The sequence below is a fragment of the Triticum urartu genome, chromosome 7A (genome assembly GCF_056163025.1).
Source record: "Triticum urartu cultivar PI428250 chromosome 7A, HENAU_Tu73, whole genome shotgun sequence".
Taxonomy (NCBI): domain Eukaryota; kingdom Viridiplantae; phylum Streptophyta; class Magnoliopsida; order Poales; family Poaceae; genus Triticum; species Triticum urartu.
This window is the reverse complement of record NC_141879.1, coordinates 353,375,105-353,393,241: the sequence shown is the minus strand read 5'-3', so window position 1 is coordinate 353,393,241 and position 18,137 is coordinate 353,375,105. Positions and strand designations below refer to the sequence as shown.

General features: G+C 47.3%; 1 protein-coding gene across 1 annotated transcript in view; it reads left to right on the top strand.

Annotated features, from left to right (window-relative positions):
- Window positions 1–500: 500 nt before the first annotated feature.
- The window catches only part of LOC125524619 (uncharacterized), a 33,226-nt gene continuing 15,589 nt past the window's right edge, over window positions 501–18,137 (top strand). Inside the window, exon 1 of the mRNA XM_048689661.2 lies at window positions 501–847. Coding sequence (XP_048545618.2) covers window positions 501–847 — 347 coding nt within the window. The remainder of the gene's footprint in view (window positions 848–18,137) is intronic.

Sequence of the window (18,137 nt, the reverse complement as noted above, 5' to 3'; positions counted from 1 at the left end):
GGAACGCAGGGCTACACCCCACGGTGCATCGCAAGTAGGCCGGCCTGCATCGTGCAGCCCAACAGGAGGTTCGTTGGGCCAGACTGGACTCGCTAGGGTTGGCCCGGTGTCGCCACCTACTTACACCCACCAGCGAGTCGAGGAAGGCATCCAGTAGGATCAGAACGGCGGTGGCTCTCTCTTCCTCACCCCCCTTCTCCTCACAAGAACAGCTTGGCTAATTGTATCCGAATTCGAGCTTGTATCTGTAATTGAGAGATAGATCGCCCGATACCCTAACACCATATAGCCCCTCAGCGTTAAGAAATTGGTTAATTGATAAAGATACATGAATTTGGTGCCCCGCCCAAGAAAGAAGCCCCGGCACCAAACCTTTTTCTTTAAAGCCCCTGAAACAAGTCGACTTCCACGGCCACGCGCCTGCTCTGGCGCCTCCACCTTCCCAGACCGGAGAGTTCAACCCTAATGCCGCTGCCGCCGCAGGTCTGAGGTCAGCGAATATGGGTGGTGTGACGTCCTCGGTGGCCGCTAAGTTCGCCTTCTTCCCGCCCGACCCACCGTCTTACGGCGTGGTGGACGAGGAGCCGCCTCCGCCGGGCGTGGCCCCGGCGGGGAGTGACGCTGCAGCACTTTCTAGGAGGGTGTTGATGATGGGGGTTCTGTGGAGGGAGGGGGTGGAGGCACGTCGCCTCCGGACGCGGCGGGGCACGGAGATCATTGCCATGTATGTAGGGTGTCCCAAGGCGAGTCTCACCGTGCTGTACTCGCACGGCAATGCCGCTGACCTCGGCAAGATGTATGAGCTCTTCATAGAGTTCAGCGCTCGCCTCCACGTCAACATCATGGGGTAAGTGTTCGTGTCTTCACTTGGCCCATTTATCTCATCTTGATTTGCATTAGTTGAGGGAGCAAGAATCTTCAGTGATTGGGTCATCTTAGGAGCAAATGGTTAGATTCTGACTTGATGCATGAGTGGTCGTGCACGCTAAAAGTAGTGCCTTGGGAATTTATCAGAAAAAAAACTACTCCCTCCGTCCACAATAAAAGATGTCTCCCTATTTTAGCTTGAAAAACGATCTTATATTGTGAGACGGAGGGAGTAGTTTGTTGTTTCTGATTTTTTTTCGTTTATAGAAAGTACTTGGTGCTTCCTCTGTCCGAAAATACTTGTCATCAAAATGAATAAAATGGGATGTATCTAGACGTATTTTAGTTCTAGATACATCCCTTTTTATCCATTTTGATGACAAGTATTTTCGGACGGAGGGAATATTATATTTGGTTGTGGCCGGTGGCTATAATGGCCATGACCTATATATATTAAATTACATTTCTATCGCAGAATTCATTTTATTTACAGAAACATAGGTACTTGTCCGTGAGTTGCAACGGGGCTATAAGGACCGTGATCAATAAGGCTCGACAAGAACATCAAGACCCTTTGTCACGACCAGACGAGTGGATCTGGGGAATTTTGGGGATGAACAGACGCTAGGGTTTCGATCTGGAAGTGAGGATATAGAATATGCTATAGAATATACCTCTCAGAGGAATGTTTAGGTATACATTGTTTAGAGATAAGTCTCAGAATGATTCCATGCTTACACGCGCTCTACGCAGGCTCTTATATAGCCATGGCACTAGCTAAACGGGAAACAGTAACAAGCAACTAGGTGAAACGGTACAGTGACAGGTGAGCGATGCGAGCCGTCCGATCTTCCTAACTCTGAAGCATCCCAGCCGCATGATAACTGAATCTTCAGAATAGATAACTGAACTGCACTCTGCACCTGACAATGCCCCTCCGAAGAAACAAACTTGTCCTCAAGGAGTACTAAACAGCCATGACGCCAGCCTTCGACTGTTTGTTTGAAAAATGCAGGGAATGTGTGCTTAATAAAATCCGCATCTTCCCAAGTGGAGTCGCCCGGAGGAAGGTTTTCCCATTGTACCAGCCATTGAACCACAGGTAGGTTGTTTCTTGGAATCTGGCGTGTCTGTAACTCCAGCACCGGTTCTTGTTTGATGCTACCCTTATCGGTCACCAACCGTAAATCTGCACAAGGAACTACATTGGGACAAATATGACCCTTGAGCTGTCTGACATGAAAAACTGGATGGATCTTGGTCCCAGCTGGAAGCAGAAGGTGATAAGCAACATTTCCCACTTTGTGGAGCACTCGAAAAGGGCCATAGAACTTGCTTTGGAGTTTAATGTGAGATTTAACTCCAAAGGCATTTAAACGATATGGTTGCATCTTTAGATAGACCATGTCACCCTCCTGAAAAACTTGTTCAGTATGTTTTCTGTCAGCAAACTTGTTCATCCGCTCTTGTGCTTTCTGCAAGTTGCTTCTCAGATTAGACAACAGCTGTTGTCTGTCAGTTAACAATTCCTTGGCCTCATTATCATGTATGACATATTCACTGATTTGTGGAGGTGGATAACCATAAAGAGCTTCAAATGGTGTCTTTTGCCGAGAAGAATGAAAGCAACTGTTGTACCAGTATTCTGCCATTGGTAGGTGTTTCACCCACTGAGTTGGATGAGATGATGTTAAACATCTTAAGTAGTTTTCAAAGCATTGGTTGACCCTCTCGGTCTGCCATCTGATTGAGGGTGATAAGTAGAACTATATCTGAGTTCAATTTTCAGTGCAGAGAAAATGTCTTTCCAGAGCTGACTAGCAAAGATTCTGTCCCTATCAGATACTATGTCAATAGGAGGACCATGCAGTTTAATGATGTTATCAATGAATACCCGAGCCACTGTCTTGACAGTGAAAGGGTGTGATAGAGAAAGGAAATGTGCAAACTTTGTTAATCTGTCCACAACAACAAAGATTACTTCCTTCCCTTGTGACTTTGGCAATCCTTCAATAAAGTCCATGCTCAAGTGTGTTGGTCAGGCCCGTACATGCACATGTGCAAGCGGAGCCGCTGCACAAGGCCCCCAATTTTGTATAAGTACTGCATATATCATTACTCATCAGGCGATTATAGCCTAAGGAAATCAGGGGATTAAAGACTGAAACATTAAACTGCAAAGAGGGAAAAAAAGGCTGCCAACATCTCATATAGTAGATGCTAATGTTGATGGTAATGTTGACAACATTTATGTTGAGAATAAATGCGATAGACTTGTAGCTCAAAGTTCTGAGAATTTTCTTTTGGTATGATTAAGTTCTTTGAGAAATTTGTACTATTAATAAAAAATATTTTTAATGGCCTAATTGATATTCTTATACATGGGTCCTAAATTGTGACTTCGCTTCGGGCCCCGAATTGCTGGGGTACGGCCTCTGATTATTGTAGGTGCAGTCTTCTGTAGGTTCAGCAATAGCAATATCTGTATTTTTCTTAGGCTTGTCCCTTGTATTGTTTATCAGGTACAATGCAAAACCAGGTGCCCCCTTAAGAATGAGTTTGTTCATTTCCTTCTCATCCACTTCAATAGCATTGGCAAGAGTGTCACAGGCAGGAATAGTGACAGGTAGTTGTCTGTCCTTATAAACAGTGATTGATCTTTGTATGTGATCAAAAGATGTAGGGCTATGTTTAGCTAACCAATCACATCCCAAAACTACATCATGACCAGGAATTTCCCGGATTCTGAAAGTTTGAAGAAATTTCTGTTTTGCTGCAGTAAAATATGTGTTTGGGATGTAAGCTCCAGACCATAACTTGCCCCCACCAGCTACTGCTACTGATCTGCTTTTGTCCTTCAAAATGGTGCAAGAAGTTTTGGGAGCAAATTGGAGGTTCATGAAAGTAGAATTGCTTCCAGAATCCACAAGAGCAACAGCCTGTTTTCCTCCAACTTGAATCAGGATAGAAATAGTATTAACACTATCAGGGTGCTTGAGCAGATATTCTCATGCATTTGTCTTGTGCAGCAGGTGCATTCTCTTGTTCCTCTTCTGACCCAGAGTCCTGTTCTTCACCTTGATCTGTCGGTTCTTCCCCTGTTAACATGTTTATAACAGGGGCTTGTTTGCAGTTGTGCCCATGAAACCAGTTATCACCACATCTCCAACACTTTCGAGGCTCTCTTGCCTTCTGTGCTGTTGCAGGCAGTTTTTGTTCAGGCAACATTGTTTCAAACCCTGGAGTTTTGAAAGAGTTGTAGTTATTCTTCTGATAACTACTTTGGAAGTTTGATTTCTTTGGAGGAAGAGACTGCTCCATATCTACAGCTAGCCAATATGCTTCAGTTAATATGGGAGGTCTTAAAAGTCTGAGCTGAAATTTGATGTGAGATCTCATGCCATTGACATAGCATTTTATAAACCACTGTTCGGATAATGAAGGATTTTCTTCTTGCATTTCTCCCATCAAGGACTCAAACTGGTCTGTATATTCAGATATAGACATATTTCCTTGCTTGAAAGCATTAAATCTATCAGCTAGATCATAGGAGCTTGTAGGAGAGAACCTCTTGAGCACTTCATCACAGAATTGTGACCAAGTAGGGTGTTTCTTCAGTAGACCTGATCTCCTCAACCATACATCAGCTCTGTCAACGAAATAAAGTTGTGCAAGTGACACTTTATAATCACTAGGTGCACCAGACGTTTGAAAATACTTCTCACACTGTCTGATCCATCCACCAGGATTGTCCCCATCAAATCTAGGAAATTCCATTCTAGGGCCCTTGGTTTTGTTTTTGACAAATTGTGTTCTCATTTCCTTTTCATAATTCTTGTAGTACTCATCCCAAATCACATTTACTTCTGGTGAATTTGCCAGGGGAAAAGCTGTGGTTCAGGCAGTTTTCATTTGAGCAGTAGGACTTGCAGCTTCAGACTGATTCTCCTGAGGATTAGTCCTGTTAAAACCAGGAGGGCCTGATTTCTGTCCCACCTGAATAGGTGGCAGTCTTGCAGCATTGAAGAGAGTAAACTGTCTAGTTTTCTCTTGTTCCAACAAAAGACGCTTCCTCAATTCTTCAGTTAGTGGTCTTGTAGCTGGATCTGTTGCCTCCTTTAGTTGTTCTGACAATTGTTGGTTTGCAACAGGCTGTTCCACTCTGGTAACTGGTTGATCCGTGGGTCTTGGAATTTGCTGAGCTGAGCCTGAAACCCCTTGAGTGCCAAGTGTCTTGAGCACATCTGTAATGGTAGATAGTTGCTCACTGAGAGAAAAAACTGCTGTCTGCACTGTGGACAAGACTCTATTCATTTCCTCATGCTTGGAGTTTGAGATCTGAACTTCCTTCCTCAGCAAATCAACTTCATCACGCAAACCTGTGGTCTCCTCACGATTTGCCAGCACATCTTCTTTGAGATGAAGCAATTCAGCGAGCTCTGTGTCGTCGATACTCTGCTTCGATCGCCCCATGATCTAATTCAGTGGAGAGGAATTTTACTACCGCAACAAGGCAGCAACCAGAACCACTTACTAGATCCTGATGCCGCCACAGAAATCCGCCTCCAAATCAGCACCACCCAGGCATGTACCTGGAATTTCACCACCAGAACAGTGTGTTCTGGCAACCAGTACTGCCGTCCAAGCTGCCGACGAATTTGCTCCGCCGCCTGCGCCGCCTTCACCGCCGCCGAACGCCGCCAACGCCTCTGAATCAGGGTGGGAAAGGGAGGGAAAAAATTTCAGCACTGCGCCTTGCGATCGCGCCGCCGAGAGAACGTATGGCTCATGATGCCAATTGTCATGACCAGATGAGTGGATCAGGGGAATTTTGGGGATGAACACGCGCTAGGGTTTCGATCTGGAACTGAGGATATTGAATATGCTATAGAATATACCTCTCCGAGGAATGTTTAGGTTTACACTGTTTAGAGATAAGTCTCATAATGATTCCATGCTTACACACGCTCTGCGCAGGCTCTTATATAGCCATGACACGAGCTAAACGGGAAACAGTAACAAGCAACCGGGTGGAACGGTACAGTGACAGGCAAGCGATGCGAGCCGTCCGATCTTCCTAACTCTGAAGCGTCCCAGCCGCATGATAACTGAATCTTCAGAATAGATAACTGAACTACACTCTGCACCTGACACCCTTTGGCCTGAAGCTTCGTAATACTTCCTTTTTTAACTCATTCAGTTTATCTTTTCCGAAAGATACATGGTATAACTCTGTTCTTGTGTTTGATTATGACATGGCAAGAGTGTTGGCGGGTTCAACACACGTAACAAACTCAGTTTAAGGCTATTAGCCTTCACCATGAGCAGCCTGCACCTGATGACAAATGAAAACAACATGGGTCATCTAAAAAACCGTGGGCTAATACTATGGTGAGAACGTATTCAGTGCACCAGAGCTTCTGGTGCAACCATCTTTAGAACTTCAAAGAGCTCAACAAAAAAATAGAGTGCATAGACACAGTGACAACGTAACATTCTACTAAATCCAAATTTGAAACATAACTTGTGAAACAAAGATCATCCAAAAAGAAAAAAACAAAGATGACAAATACACTATCAATTGAGATAATGGGCCAATTCACACCCCAATTTAGAGTAGCAACTATTCACTAAGAGATTCGTCTTTTTAGAGTTCTTGAGTTGTGTTTTAAGTTTTGAATTGAAATTCTAGCATGGTTGGTGTATATTGTGCTCACACGCTATTTCTTTTTCCACAGAATGTTTTTCGACTTCTGGATGAGTGCACTGAGACTGGGTACACCTGGAGCACCACAGGCTCGGGTGCATTGGATACTCTCATAATACAGGGTATGAAGGCATGCATTACTAATCTACAAGTTAATAATCACACAAATTGATGGAACTATAATATTTTGGGTTCGTATTACTAGATCAAGCTAAGTCAAAATATTTACCGAAAAAGGCTTCTGGCCCGCTTTATATATAAAGCAATGATCACCAACATCCCGATACAAACGCATGCCATCACAACAAACGCACACACCCAAGGCATGATACACAGGCGCTGAGCGCAACAACACCATCCCTATCTACGAAGAGATGAAGCCGCATACGATGATCCGTGGGCTCCAAGGCGGCACCTTCAGGAAGGATACGGCACTGGAGTGCCGCCACTGCTCGATCCGAGGATCAGAGTTTCCCCTGGAGCAACACGATGGGCGATGAGAGCCACGACGACGCCTTCAAGAAGGGAATGAGTTTCGCCGCCGCCGGTCTGTCCGAAGAAAGAACAGGTTTTCACCCTGGCCAACACTCACCGCCACCGAACGCCACACCCCGGCTGCCACGCCGCCTGCATGGCCATGGCCACCGGGCAGCACCAAGTCGCAGGCTCTGCCCAGAAGCACCGCGCTACCACCACCAGGGCCGCCGCTCCGGCATCCAAGACCTAGGCACCACCTGACCCGAGACCTGTCGCTACCCCAACCGAAGAGACGAGCGGAAAGGCCCCGCCTTTTGCACCCCTGGACGGCCCCCAGCGCCGAGATCCAATAGGCCAGCCAAAGCTAGCGTCCATTGTCCCGTCCTGCAGCCCCGAGCGCGAGACGAGCGATGGACCGCAGCTGGGAGAGGGCCAGCCCTTGGATTGAAGTATTGCCCGGACGACGAGGAGATGGAGCGAAGGTCGAAGCGGTTTGACCGCAAACGAGCTGGTGCCGGAGAAAAGCCGGCCGTCGCCGCAGGCAGATCCGCCAAGCCACCGTGTAGCCGCCGTGCCCCTGGGAGGCCACTACCATGTGCCGGACCTCCGCGCGCCGCCGCCCCACCCACGCCACCCACCCGGATCCCAGCGCCAGATCCAAGACGGACGCGCTGCCACCCGCCTCGCAGCCGCGCAATCCTTAGACATTAGAAACTCGAGATGGGCTTTGATTATACACAAAATCGATGGAGTTATAATATTGGGTTTATGTTTTATCATGATGAAAGGATCGATATGGTTGACTAGAGGGGGGTGAATAGGCAACTAACAATTTTTAGCTTTTCTTTAACAATTTAAACTTTGCATCAAAGTAGGTTGTCTAGATATGCAACTAGGTGAGCAACCTATATGATGCAACGAGGATAGGTACACAAGCAAGCAAGAGATATGAAACAAGTAAGCTTGCTCAAATAAAGGCACGAGATAACCAAGAGTGGAGACGGTGGAGACGAGGATGTGTTGCCGAAGTTCCTTCCCTTTGAGAGGAAGTACGTCTTCGTTGGAGCGGTGTGGAGGCACAATGCTCCCCAAGAAGCCACTAGGGCCACCGTATTCTCCTCACGCCCTCACACAATCCGAGATGCCGTGATTCCACTATTGGTGCCCTTGAAGGCGGCGACCGAATCTTTACAAACAAGGTTGGGGCTCTCTCCACAACTTAATTGGAGGCTCCCAACAAAAACCACGAAGCTTCACCACAATGGAATATGGCTCCAAGGTGACCTCAACCGTCTAGGGTGCTCAAACACCCAAGAGTAACAAAATCCACACAGGAAAGTATGAGGGAAGCAAATATCCTTTGGTGGAAGTGTAGATCTAGGTCTCCTCCTTCAATCCCTAGCAAATCAACAAGTTTGAGTGGCTAGAGAGAGAGATCGGGCAAGAGAGCTTGAAGGGCATTAATGATGGAGTGAGAGAGGTCAAAGGTGGGAGTGGTAGGTGGGAGAAGCCCCCTTAAATAGTCACCCCACATTTCCAACTGTTACTGCGTTTTTTGCACTGCAGCGGTACAACCGGTCCTCGTCCCGGTACAACCGGGACTCACGGTGTAACTGCAGAACCCTACCAAGCGGTACAACCGGACAGGCGGGCGGTAGTACCGGCTAAGAAAAATAACTGGACTAACCGCCTGGCTACCGCACAACCACCGTATCAAAACAGGAGCTTGACCGGTACTTGGGCGGTGCCTGGCCGGAACAACCGCATGGCCTTGAGCTCTTGGGCGGCTAAGTACTGAGCGGAAGAACCGCTCGGACCACCGGTGGTACCGATCATCGTGGAACGACCGGACCAACCGGGCCACTACCGCCCAAGAACCGCATCAAACCAGAAGCGAGAGCGGTACTTGACTGGTGCATGGACGGAACCATCGCCCCAGCTGTTGCAGAGCATGGTGGCGGTACCACCGCCCGGAGGCAGCGGTACAACCGCTCGAGCAAAGCTGGTGAGCGACAAGACCTAGCGGTACAACCGCTCCAGAGAGCGGTACAACCGCTGGGCAGACACAGTGAGCAGAAAAGAGGGGAAGAGGCAAGGAAAACTCTCTCTCCCACACACACCTGAGGAAGGCAAAGAGAGGGTGAGAAAAGTGTACGTGAACTGATTCTCCCAGAGCTTCCTAATGAGGATTCCCTCTTGATAGTACGGGTACTCTATGACCAAAGAAAATAAAAGCGTAGAGGACACGTCTTCGATCTTTTCCTTCGAGAGGCAATAGCAATCCGATGTAAGCCTAAGCATCGAGAACCTGAAACATATAGCACACGATTAGACCACAAAGGGTTGTCATCATCATCCAAAACATAAAGAAGGGAAATGCCCTTTCAATCTCTCCCTTTTTGGTGGATGATGACAACAACACGATTTGTAAGAGATAAGTCAATGAAATCTAGACGGAACTCCCCCTGAATGTGTACCCCAACAAGTACTAGCTGATAGAAAGCATGGGCACACTTTCAGGACTAGACTCCCCCTAGATTTTATAGACTCATCACTCTGAGCTCAAAAGGATAGACAATATAATACTTAGAGGCAATAATAACGATAATGACCTACGAACGGAAAGGTAAACGGAGTAACAAGTCTCACACACAGCACGGAACGAAACAGGTCCACAACCAAACACAAAACACGAGAACAAGAGAAAAACCCAAGCAAATCCCCGAGACCTATAGACCCTCTCCCCCTTTGGCATCAAGACACCAAAAAGGAAAAGAGCGAAGCTAGCAACCCAAAGCTCAGCGTCCTCCTCTGACTCCTCGGTTGCATCTGGATCTTCATCATCAGAGTCGTCATCGTCGTCGTGATCAGATTCTTCCATGGCATTGTCAGCTGCTGCAAACGAGGATGATGGCTGGGGAGGGGCTTCATCATCAGTCCAGGTGCTATGGGTAGAGATCCAACGCTCCTTTGGGGTGATGCTCTTCTCAGAGCCACTCTGAACCTGCATGTTGAGGTGCTTCATCATTGCAATTTGGCGACGTCGTGCAAGCTTCTCATTGACATGTGCCTCATACATCTTCTGGATGTCAGCCTGGAGACAAAAGGTCTTCTTCACCTTGGCAGTAAGTTTGGCCACCCACGAAGGCTGGGCCCCTGGCTCCAGCGGACTCGTCAGAAGTAGCATAGACATCCTCAGGAGCATGTTCAGGGAAGCGAGGCTCGGCATGCTTCTTCTTCTTAAGGAGCTTGACCTCATGAACCATGAGATTGTCTGGAGAAGTGAGGAGCTCTCCAGGACGACGAACAGCCCACACAGAGTTCAGAAAGCACATGACAAACGGAGCGTAGATTGGGACTTTATGGTAGATGACCATGTTGTACATCTCATGCCACAGCCAATTTGACACATGAAACGTTGCCCCTGTCCCCACCATGGTCTTCATAGCAACCATCAAATCAACCAGATAGCCAAGAATCTCGTCTTAATTGCCCACCTTGGGCAAGAGCACATTGCGGAATACTCGATGCATGATTTCATAGACCTTCTCCAAATCCTTGGATTCTCCAATAATCCCACGGCCCCGAATGTACAGAAGGGCAAGCTTCTCCTTAGGCATGGACTCAGAAAAATCATGAAGGTGAATGCCACCCCTTCCTTCCAGACCGGTATCCTCGTATCCAATAGCATTGCAGAAAGCCCTCCAGGGAACGTGAAACAATTCATCGCGACACATGAAGGTGAGAGTGCGCGCATCATCTTCCCCAAAATGAACCGTGACATAGAACTGATGGATAAGTTAAACATAAAAGTCACAATTGACTGACATGATCTTGACAAGATCAAACTCCTCGCAGAGAGATAGCGCCTCACCAAAATACTCCATGTTGTTTCTCCAATGATCAAAATCAATTGTCCACTGTTTGGCATATCTATTCTTATTGTGCTCAAAGAGTTCATGAACAATCCGCACTTGCATCTCATTCCGGAACTGAACAGTGGTCCAACGGGGAGCAATGGGAACCTCATACGGATTCTTTGAGCGGAAGGCTTCCCAATCCTTGGCTTTTCAACGATGTAACGGCATAACCACACGTTGCTTAGCAGCTGCAGACTTTTCACGGCGAGTGGGCTTGGTGGGAATCACAACTTCTTCTTCATCATCAGACACAACCGGGCGCAAGGTCCTTCGTGCCCTCTTCTTGGTCTTGCGAGGAGCAGAGCGAGAACTAGAGCCACCTGAACACACACACAAAAAGAACACACAAAAACCCAATAAGGATGAGAGGATTGCACCCACTAGCAGAAAAGGAACAAGTTGCAACAACAGAGAGATAGAACAGTGCTTAGTGGTTGATATACTCCGGTCGTACCGGATCTTCCGCCGGTCGTACCGCTCCAGCGGTTGTATCGCCCGTAGGGGCGGTAGTACCGCTCCAGCGGTTGCACCGCCCGTAGGGGCGGTAGAACCGCTGACAGTGGCACTACCAGGAAAGATAGATCTAACCCAGGCATACGAATCACACAAGTAATATTCCGAATTCTAAGTGCTGCAAACAAGACAGGAGGCTAACAAAGAACTCTTCTAAGCCATAGATCGAACACTAAACGCGGAAAGATAAGTAAAGCCCTAGACAAGGAAGAACCCTAAAAAAAGTCTAGAGGCAAAGAACACGAGGCATTACCACCATCCATGGGAAGAGATCGGGAGGCCTCCACGGAGAGAATTCACGGAGAGCCAAGGATCCGAAGCGCGAGACGCACTCCGGGGCAGGGGCAGAGATGGCCGGCGGCTAGGGCAAAAAGAAGAGGAACGAGGATGAAGAGAAAAAGACAACCCTTCAGCCCCGTCGAGTATATATAGGCCCGTACACACGCCCCGGTAGAACCGCTTAGGGGAGCGGTTGTACCGCTCGTCTGGTACAGACCGGTGGATGGAGACGGTACTTCCGGTGCCTGGGAGGCAGCGGTAGTACCGCACGGCATCAACCGGTAGTACCGGACGTGGGTTACCATGGGTTTGTGCGGTGGAACCGCCCAAGCACCGAACGGAGACCCTTGGGACGGCACAACCCGGTACCAGCGGTAGAACCGCTCGTGGTACCGGTTGTACCGCCCGACCACCTAAGCCCAAGCCAAGATCAAATGGGTGCAATCTGAAGGGAGGAAGAAGGGGCACAAAACAGGAGAGAAACAACACCCTAGGAGAACCTAACACAAAGAGCAAAGAAAAAAAGAGAGAAAACAATACGAGAACAACAAGGCTAACTCCATCCTCCCGAAGAGAGGACAGTGGCCGAGGCCACATATGTTTGAGTCAATTGGTATGGCACCGCGAAGAATTATCCTTGGGTCCATGACCAAAGCTCGTCTTTGAAGCACAAGTACCATCAAATATGGCTAATGTGAAAGACACAATCAATTTATGCATAATGGGGGGAGGGAGAGTTCATTGAGAGAACAACACTCCCCCTATGTCCATGCCTACACCTAAACTAGACAACAAATTGAGCGTGGTAGGGTGTGCAAGGGTTCAAGACACATTGCTCGAATCAATGATATTTAGCTCATGCCTTAACTCGCGAAATCTTACTTCATCCAAGGGCTTCGTGAAAATATCTGCAAGGTTGTCATGAGTGTTGACATAGTTGAGCTCAATCTCTCCTCGTCTAATGTGATCCCGGATGAAGTGATACCGGATCTCAATATGCTTCGTCTTGAAATGTTGCACCGGATTGAGAGAGATCTTGATGGCACTTTCATTGTCACACCAAAGAGGCACTTTGTCACAAGTGACACCGTAATCCTTTAAAGTTTGCCTCATCCATAGGAGTTGAGCACAACAACTACCGGCGGCAACATACTCCGCCTCAGTGGACGAGAGAGACACACAACTTTGCTTTTTGGAAGACCAACTTACCAAAGAGCAACCAAGGAATTGGCACCCTCCGGAAGTGGACTTCCTATCCACTTTGTCTCCCGCCCAATCGGAATCCGAGTACCCTACAAGCTTGAAGTTTGATCCTCTAGGGTACCATAGGCCAAAGTTTGGGGTATGAGCCAAATATCGAAAGATTCGTTTGACCGCCACATAGTGACTTTCCTTAGGTGCGGCTTGAAACCGTGCACAAATTCCCACACTCAACATGATGTCCGGTCTAGATGCACAAAGGTAAAGCAAGGATCCAATCATGGAACGATATACCTTTTGATCCACCACTTTACCATTGGGATCTAAGTCAAGTTGGCACTTGGTGGGCATTGGAGTGGAAGCCGGCTTGACGTCACTTAGCTTGAATCTCTTGAGCATGTCTTGAGTGTATTTGGATTGATTGATGAAGGTTCCTTCTCTTCTTTGCTTCACTTTGAACCCTAGAAAGAACTTCAACTCTCTCATGGAGGACATCTCGAACTTTGAGGTCATGAGAGCGGCAAATTCCTCATTGAAAGCTTTGTTAGGAGAACCAAAGATAATATCATCAACATATAATTGGCACACAAACAACTCCCCTTTTACCTTCTTAGTAAAAAGAGTGGGGTCGATTAGCCCAACTTCAAAACCACGGTCTTGTAACAACTCGGTAAGGTGGTCATACCACGCACGTGGGGCTTGTTTAAGGTCATAGAGCGCCTTATCGAGTTGATACACATGATCGGAAAAGTAGGGATCCTCGAACCCGGGGGGTTGCTTGACATAAACCAATTCATTAATGGGACCATTAAGAAAAGCACCCTTCACATCCATTTGTTGTAACTTAAAATTATGATGAGAAGCATATGTAATCAACATGCGAATGGATTCAAGACGAGCAACGGGAGCAAAGGTTTCACCGTAGTCGATACCCTCGACTTGGGAGTAGCCTTGTGCTACCAAACGAGCCTTGTTGCGAATGATAATCCCATGGGCATCTTGCTTGTTCTTGAATATCCACTTGGTTCCAATGACATTGTGGTTCCCCGTTGGCCTTGGCACCAATCTCCACACTTTGTTGCGCTCGAAGTTGTTGAGTTCTTCGTGCATGGCATTGAGCCAATCCGGATCTTTTAGCGCCTCATAGACCTTGTGGGGTTCCACACAAGAGACAAACGCGTGATGCTCACCATAATTTGCTAATTGTCTACGAGTGCTTACCCCCTTTCTTAAGCTTCCAAGCACATTCGTCATGAGATGATCCTTGGTGGAGAGCTTGGATGCAATCTTGGCGGCACGACGCTCTAATTCCTCCTTGGTGGTGAGTTGAGGAGCGGTTACTTGATCATCTTGAGCGCCGTCATGAACTTGTTCTTGATCTTGAACTTGCTCGGGGGAGAGAACTTGACCTTGGGCATCACTTGATGTGTCAACACCGTCTTGAGTATGATCTTGCCCTTGGTCTTGTTCATGAGGTTGAGGTCCTTCACTTTGTTCTTCGGAAGCGTGTGGGCCTTGGGTTGGTGATGGCTCCACTTGAGTGGAGCATTGTCCTTCTCCTTCGGCCACAAGGGGTTCCTCAATGGGTAGGATAAAACCAACACCCATTCTTCTTATGGCTTGAGGAAGAATTTCATCACCTACATCACAAGTGCCACTTTGCTCCACTTGGGAGCCATTATTCTCATCAAACTCCACGTTACACGTCTCCTCAATAAGTCCCGTGGATTTATTAAGGACACGGTAAGCATGAGAGTTTGTAGCATAACCAACAAATATGCCCTCATGAGCTCTAGCCTCAAATTTAGACAACCGAACACCTTTCTTGAGAATGAAATACTTACACCCGAATACCCGGAAGTACTTGAGGTTGGGCTTGTTACCGGTGAGTATCTCATATGGAGTCTTGTTCAAGCCCTTGCGAAGGTAGAGCCGATTGGATGCATGACACGCGGTGTTGATGGCTTCGGCCCAAAAGTTGTACGGAGACTTGAACTCCGCCATCATGGTCCTTGCCGCATCCATCAACGTCCGGTTCTTCCTTTCCGCAACACCGTTTTGTTGAGGGGTGTATGGTGCGGAATATTGATGCTTGATTCCCTCATCACTAAGAAATTCATCCAAGGTGTAGTTTTTGAACTCGGTACCGTTGTCACTTCTTATTGTCAAGATCTTTGCATTGTGTTGACGTTGTGCTTCATTTGCAAAGTCAATGACGGTTTGTTGGGTCTCGCTCTTTCTCTTGAAGAAATACACCTACGTGTACCTTGAGTAGTCATCCACAATCACCAAGCAATACTTCCTACCTTCAAGACTATCGAAGGATGGAGGCCCAAAGAGATCCATGTGAAGGAGCTCCAAAGGCCTCTTTGAATAAATGATAGTCGTGGGAGGGTGAGCCTTCTCATGTAGCTTTCCTTCGATACAGGCACTGCAAGCACGATCTTTAGCAAAACTAACATTCGTTAGTCCATGGACATGGCCCCCCTTGAGGAGACTTTGCAAAGATCTCATATTGACATGGGCTAAACGGCGATGCCAAAGCCATTCCACATCAACTTTAGCCATTAGGCATGTCGCGGTCTTAGTGGGTCGCTCCGAAAAGTTAATCACATATAGACCGTTCTCGACATGCCCCACAAAGGCTACCTTAAGAGTCTTGCTCCACAAGAGGGCCACGGTATCGATATCAAAGAAAGTGGCAAAGCCCATGATTGCAAGTTGACGAACGGAAAGTAAATTGTATGCAAGGGACTCAACAAGCATGACCTTCTCGATCGTGAGATCATGAGAGATGACCACCTTGCCAAGTCCCAATACCTTAGAAGATGAGGCGTCACCCCACTCGACATTGGTGGGCATAGATGGAACCTTGTGCACGTCCACCACCAAGTCCTTGCTTCCGGTCATATGATTTGTAGCTCCGCTATCGAGAAACCATGATCCACCACCGGAAGCAAACACCTACAAGAGATCAATGCTTGGTTTTAGGTACCCATTTTTTAATGGGTCCTTTGATGTTAGTAACAAGGGTCTTAGGAACCCAAATAGACCATTCAATGTATTCATGAAGAGAACCAACAAATTTGGCATAAACATGCCCATCACTAGCACGGCATAACACATAAGAAGGATTAAAATCGCCGGCTTTGTTGGGAGGGGTGACATTGCCCTTCTTGACATTGTTCTTCTTCTTCTCCTCGGGGGCACTCTCTCCCTCCCTCACAAAGGTTTGCATGAGAGGAGGAGGTCGTTTGGTCTTGTCATTCTTCTTATTATTCTTGGAGTCGGGCACGTACCCAACCCCTTCCTTGGCCACAACTCCCTTTTAGTTGATCAAGAGATCGTTAAGGTTCTTCTTGCCTTGTATGCAAGTCGCAAGACCTCTCTCAAGTTGCTCCTTCAACTTAGCATTTTCCTCAACAAGATGTATATGCTCACAACACGGGTTAGTAGCATTTGCATTATCAATTAAAACCATATGAGGAAAAGTTGCTTTCTCCTTAGTTAGCTTCACTTGGAGTTGATCATGAGACTCCTTGAGACTAGCGTGAATACCCTTCAAGGCCTTGTGGGCCTTGTCAAGTATATCAAACTCCTCTTTGAGTCTAGCAAGATCAACCCCAAGTTTGGCCTTCTCGGAATTTAGCACACGAGAACCAATGAGGTCATGATCATAATCTTTCTTTAACTTAGCATGATCAACGTTGTGTGACTCCTCAAGAGCCAAACGAAGACCACGCTCTTCCTCAAGAGCATTGGAAAGATCCGAGATCTCATCGGCATAGTCACGACTATGCCCTTCCATCTTAGAGATGGTGTCCTCGTGAGCCTCGATCATGTCATTGGCTTCACCAAATTGTTCCAAGAGAGCAACAAAGTGCTTCTTGGATTTTCCCTTGAGTTTGCCCATAAAGGCCTCAAACTCGTTAGCCTCCACATTAGCTCCCTCAAGTTCATTAATGCAATCCGTCGGGGAAGGATAATTAATGATGGTAGTTTTGATGTTGGAGGTTACCTTGTTGGTGGCTTTAGCCGTGAGGCACTTGGCGGTGATGCTCTCGTTGGATGAGTCGAAGAGAGACACCCGTGACGTTGTTGCAATGGCAACGGAGGCCATGGCAACCGACTCATCATCTTTATCATCGTCATCATCCTCATTGTACTCTTCTTGCACAACCAAAGCCTTGTGAGGAGTCTTCTTGGAGAAGTTGTTCTTGTTGGGGAACGACTTGGCCTTGTCCTTTCGGATGAGCTTGCCACCATTGTCTTCCCTCTTCTCATACGGGCATTCCGCAACGAAATGACTCACGTTGCCGCAATTGTAGCAAGTCCTTACACGTTGCTTGCCCCTTGTATCACTTGAGTTGTTTTTGCTAAAGTTTGGCCTCGAGTTTTTCTTGCTCCAAAATTGCCTTGAAGCAAGTGGCATGTGTTCATGATATGCATACTTCGTATCTTCGGGGTTGCTCTCTTCTTCTTCCTCTTCTTCGTCTTCCACGATGAGCTTGGCCTTCAATGCAAGGTTAGGCTTCTTTGCCCGTTGAGAACGGAGCACCGCATTGTCGGCGGTCTTGTCCAAAATGTTCATGGCCACAAACTCATCCAACATTTTGCTTGAGGTCAAAGTGTGGAAGTCCGGTCTTTGACGAATGACGGAGGACATGGCCTTGTGATAGGGCATCAATGCCTTGAGGAATTTGCGCTTGATCCAATTGTCATCCGTGTCCTTGCTCCCATGATCTCGTAGTGAGACCGCGAGTTTGGTTACTCTCCGATAGAGCTCACGAGGTTCTTCATCTTCCTTCATTGCAAACTCATCGGCCTCATCTTGTACCACTTCATAGTTGGAGCGTTGAATGCTTGCGCTTCCCCGGTAGAGAGACACGACACAATGCCATGCATCTTTGGCCAAGGCGAAAGGACGAAGATGAGGTAGGTCTTCGGGTGGAATTGCATCTTGAATGATGAAGAGAGCATTCTCATTGAATTGATTGTCCGCGGCTTCTCGAGGAGTGAAGTTGCTTGGATCATGTGGATAGAAACCTTCTTCAATGATTCTCCAAAGGTTAGTGTTCACATGATTTAAATGACGTTTAAAGCGGTAAACCCAAGAATCAAAATCCTCATTTTTCACAATCTTAGGGGGAGGACCGGCATGATTCAAATGAGTG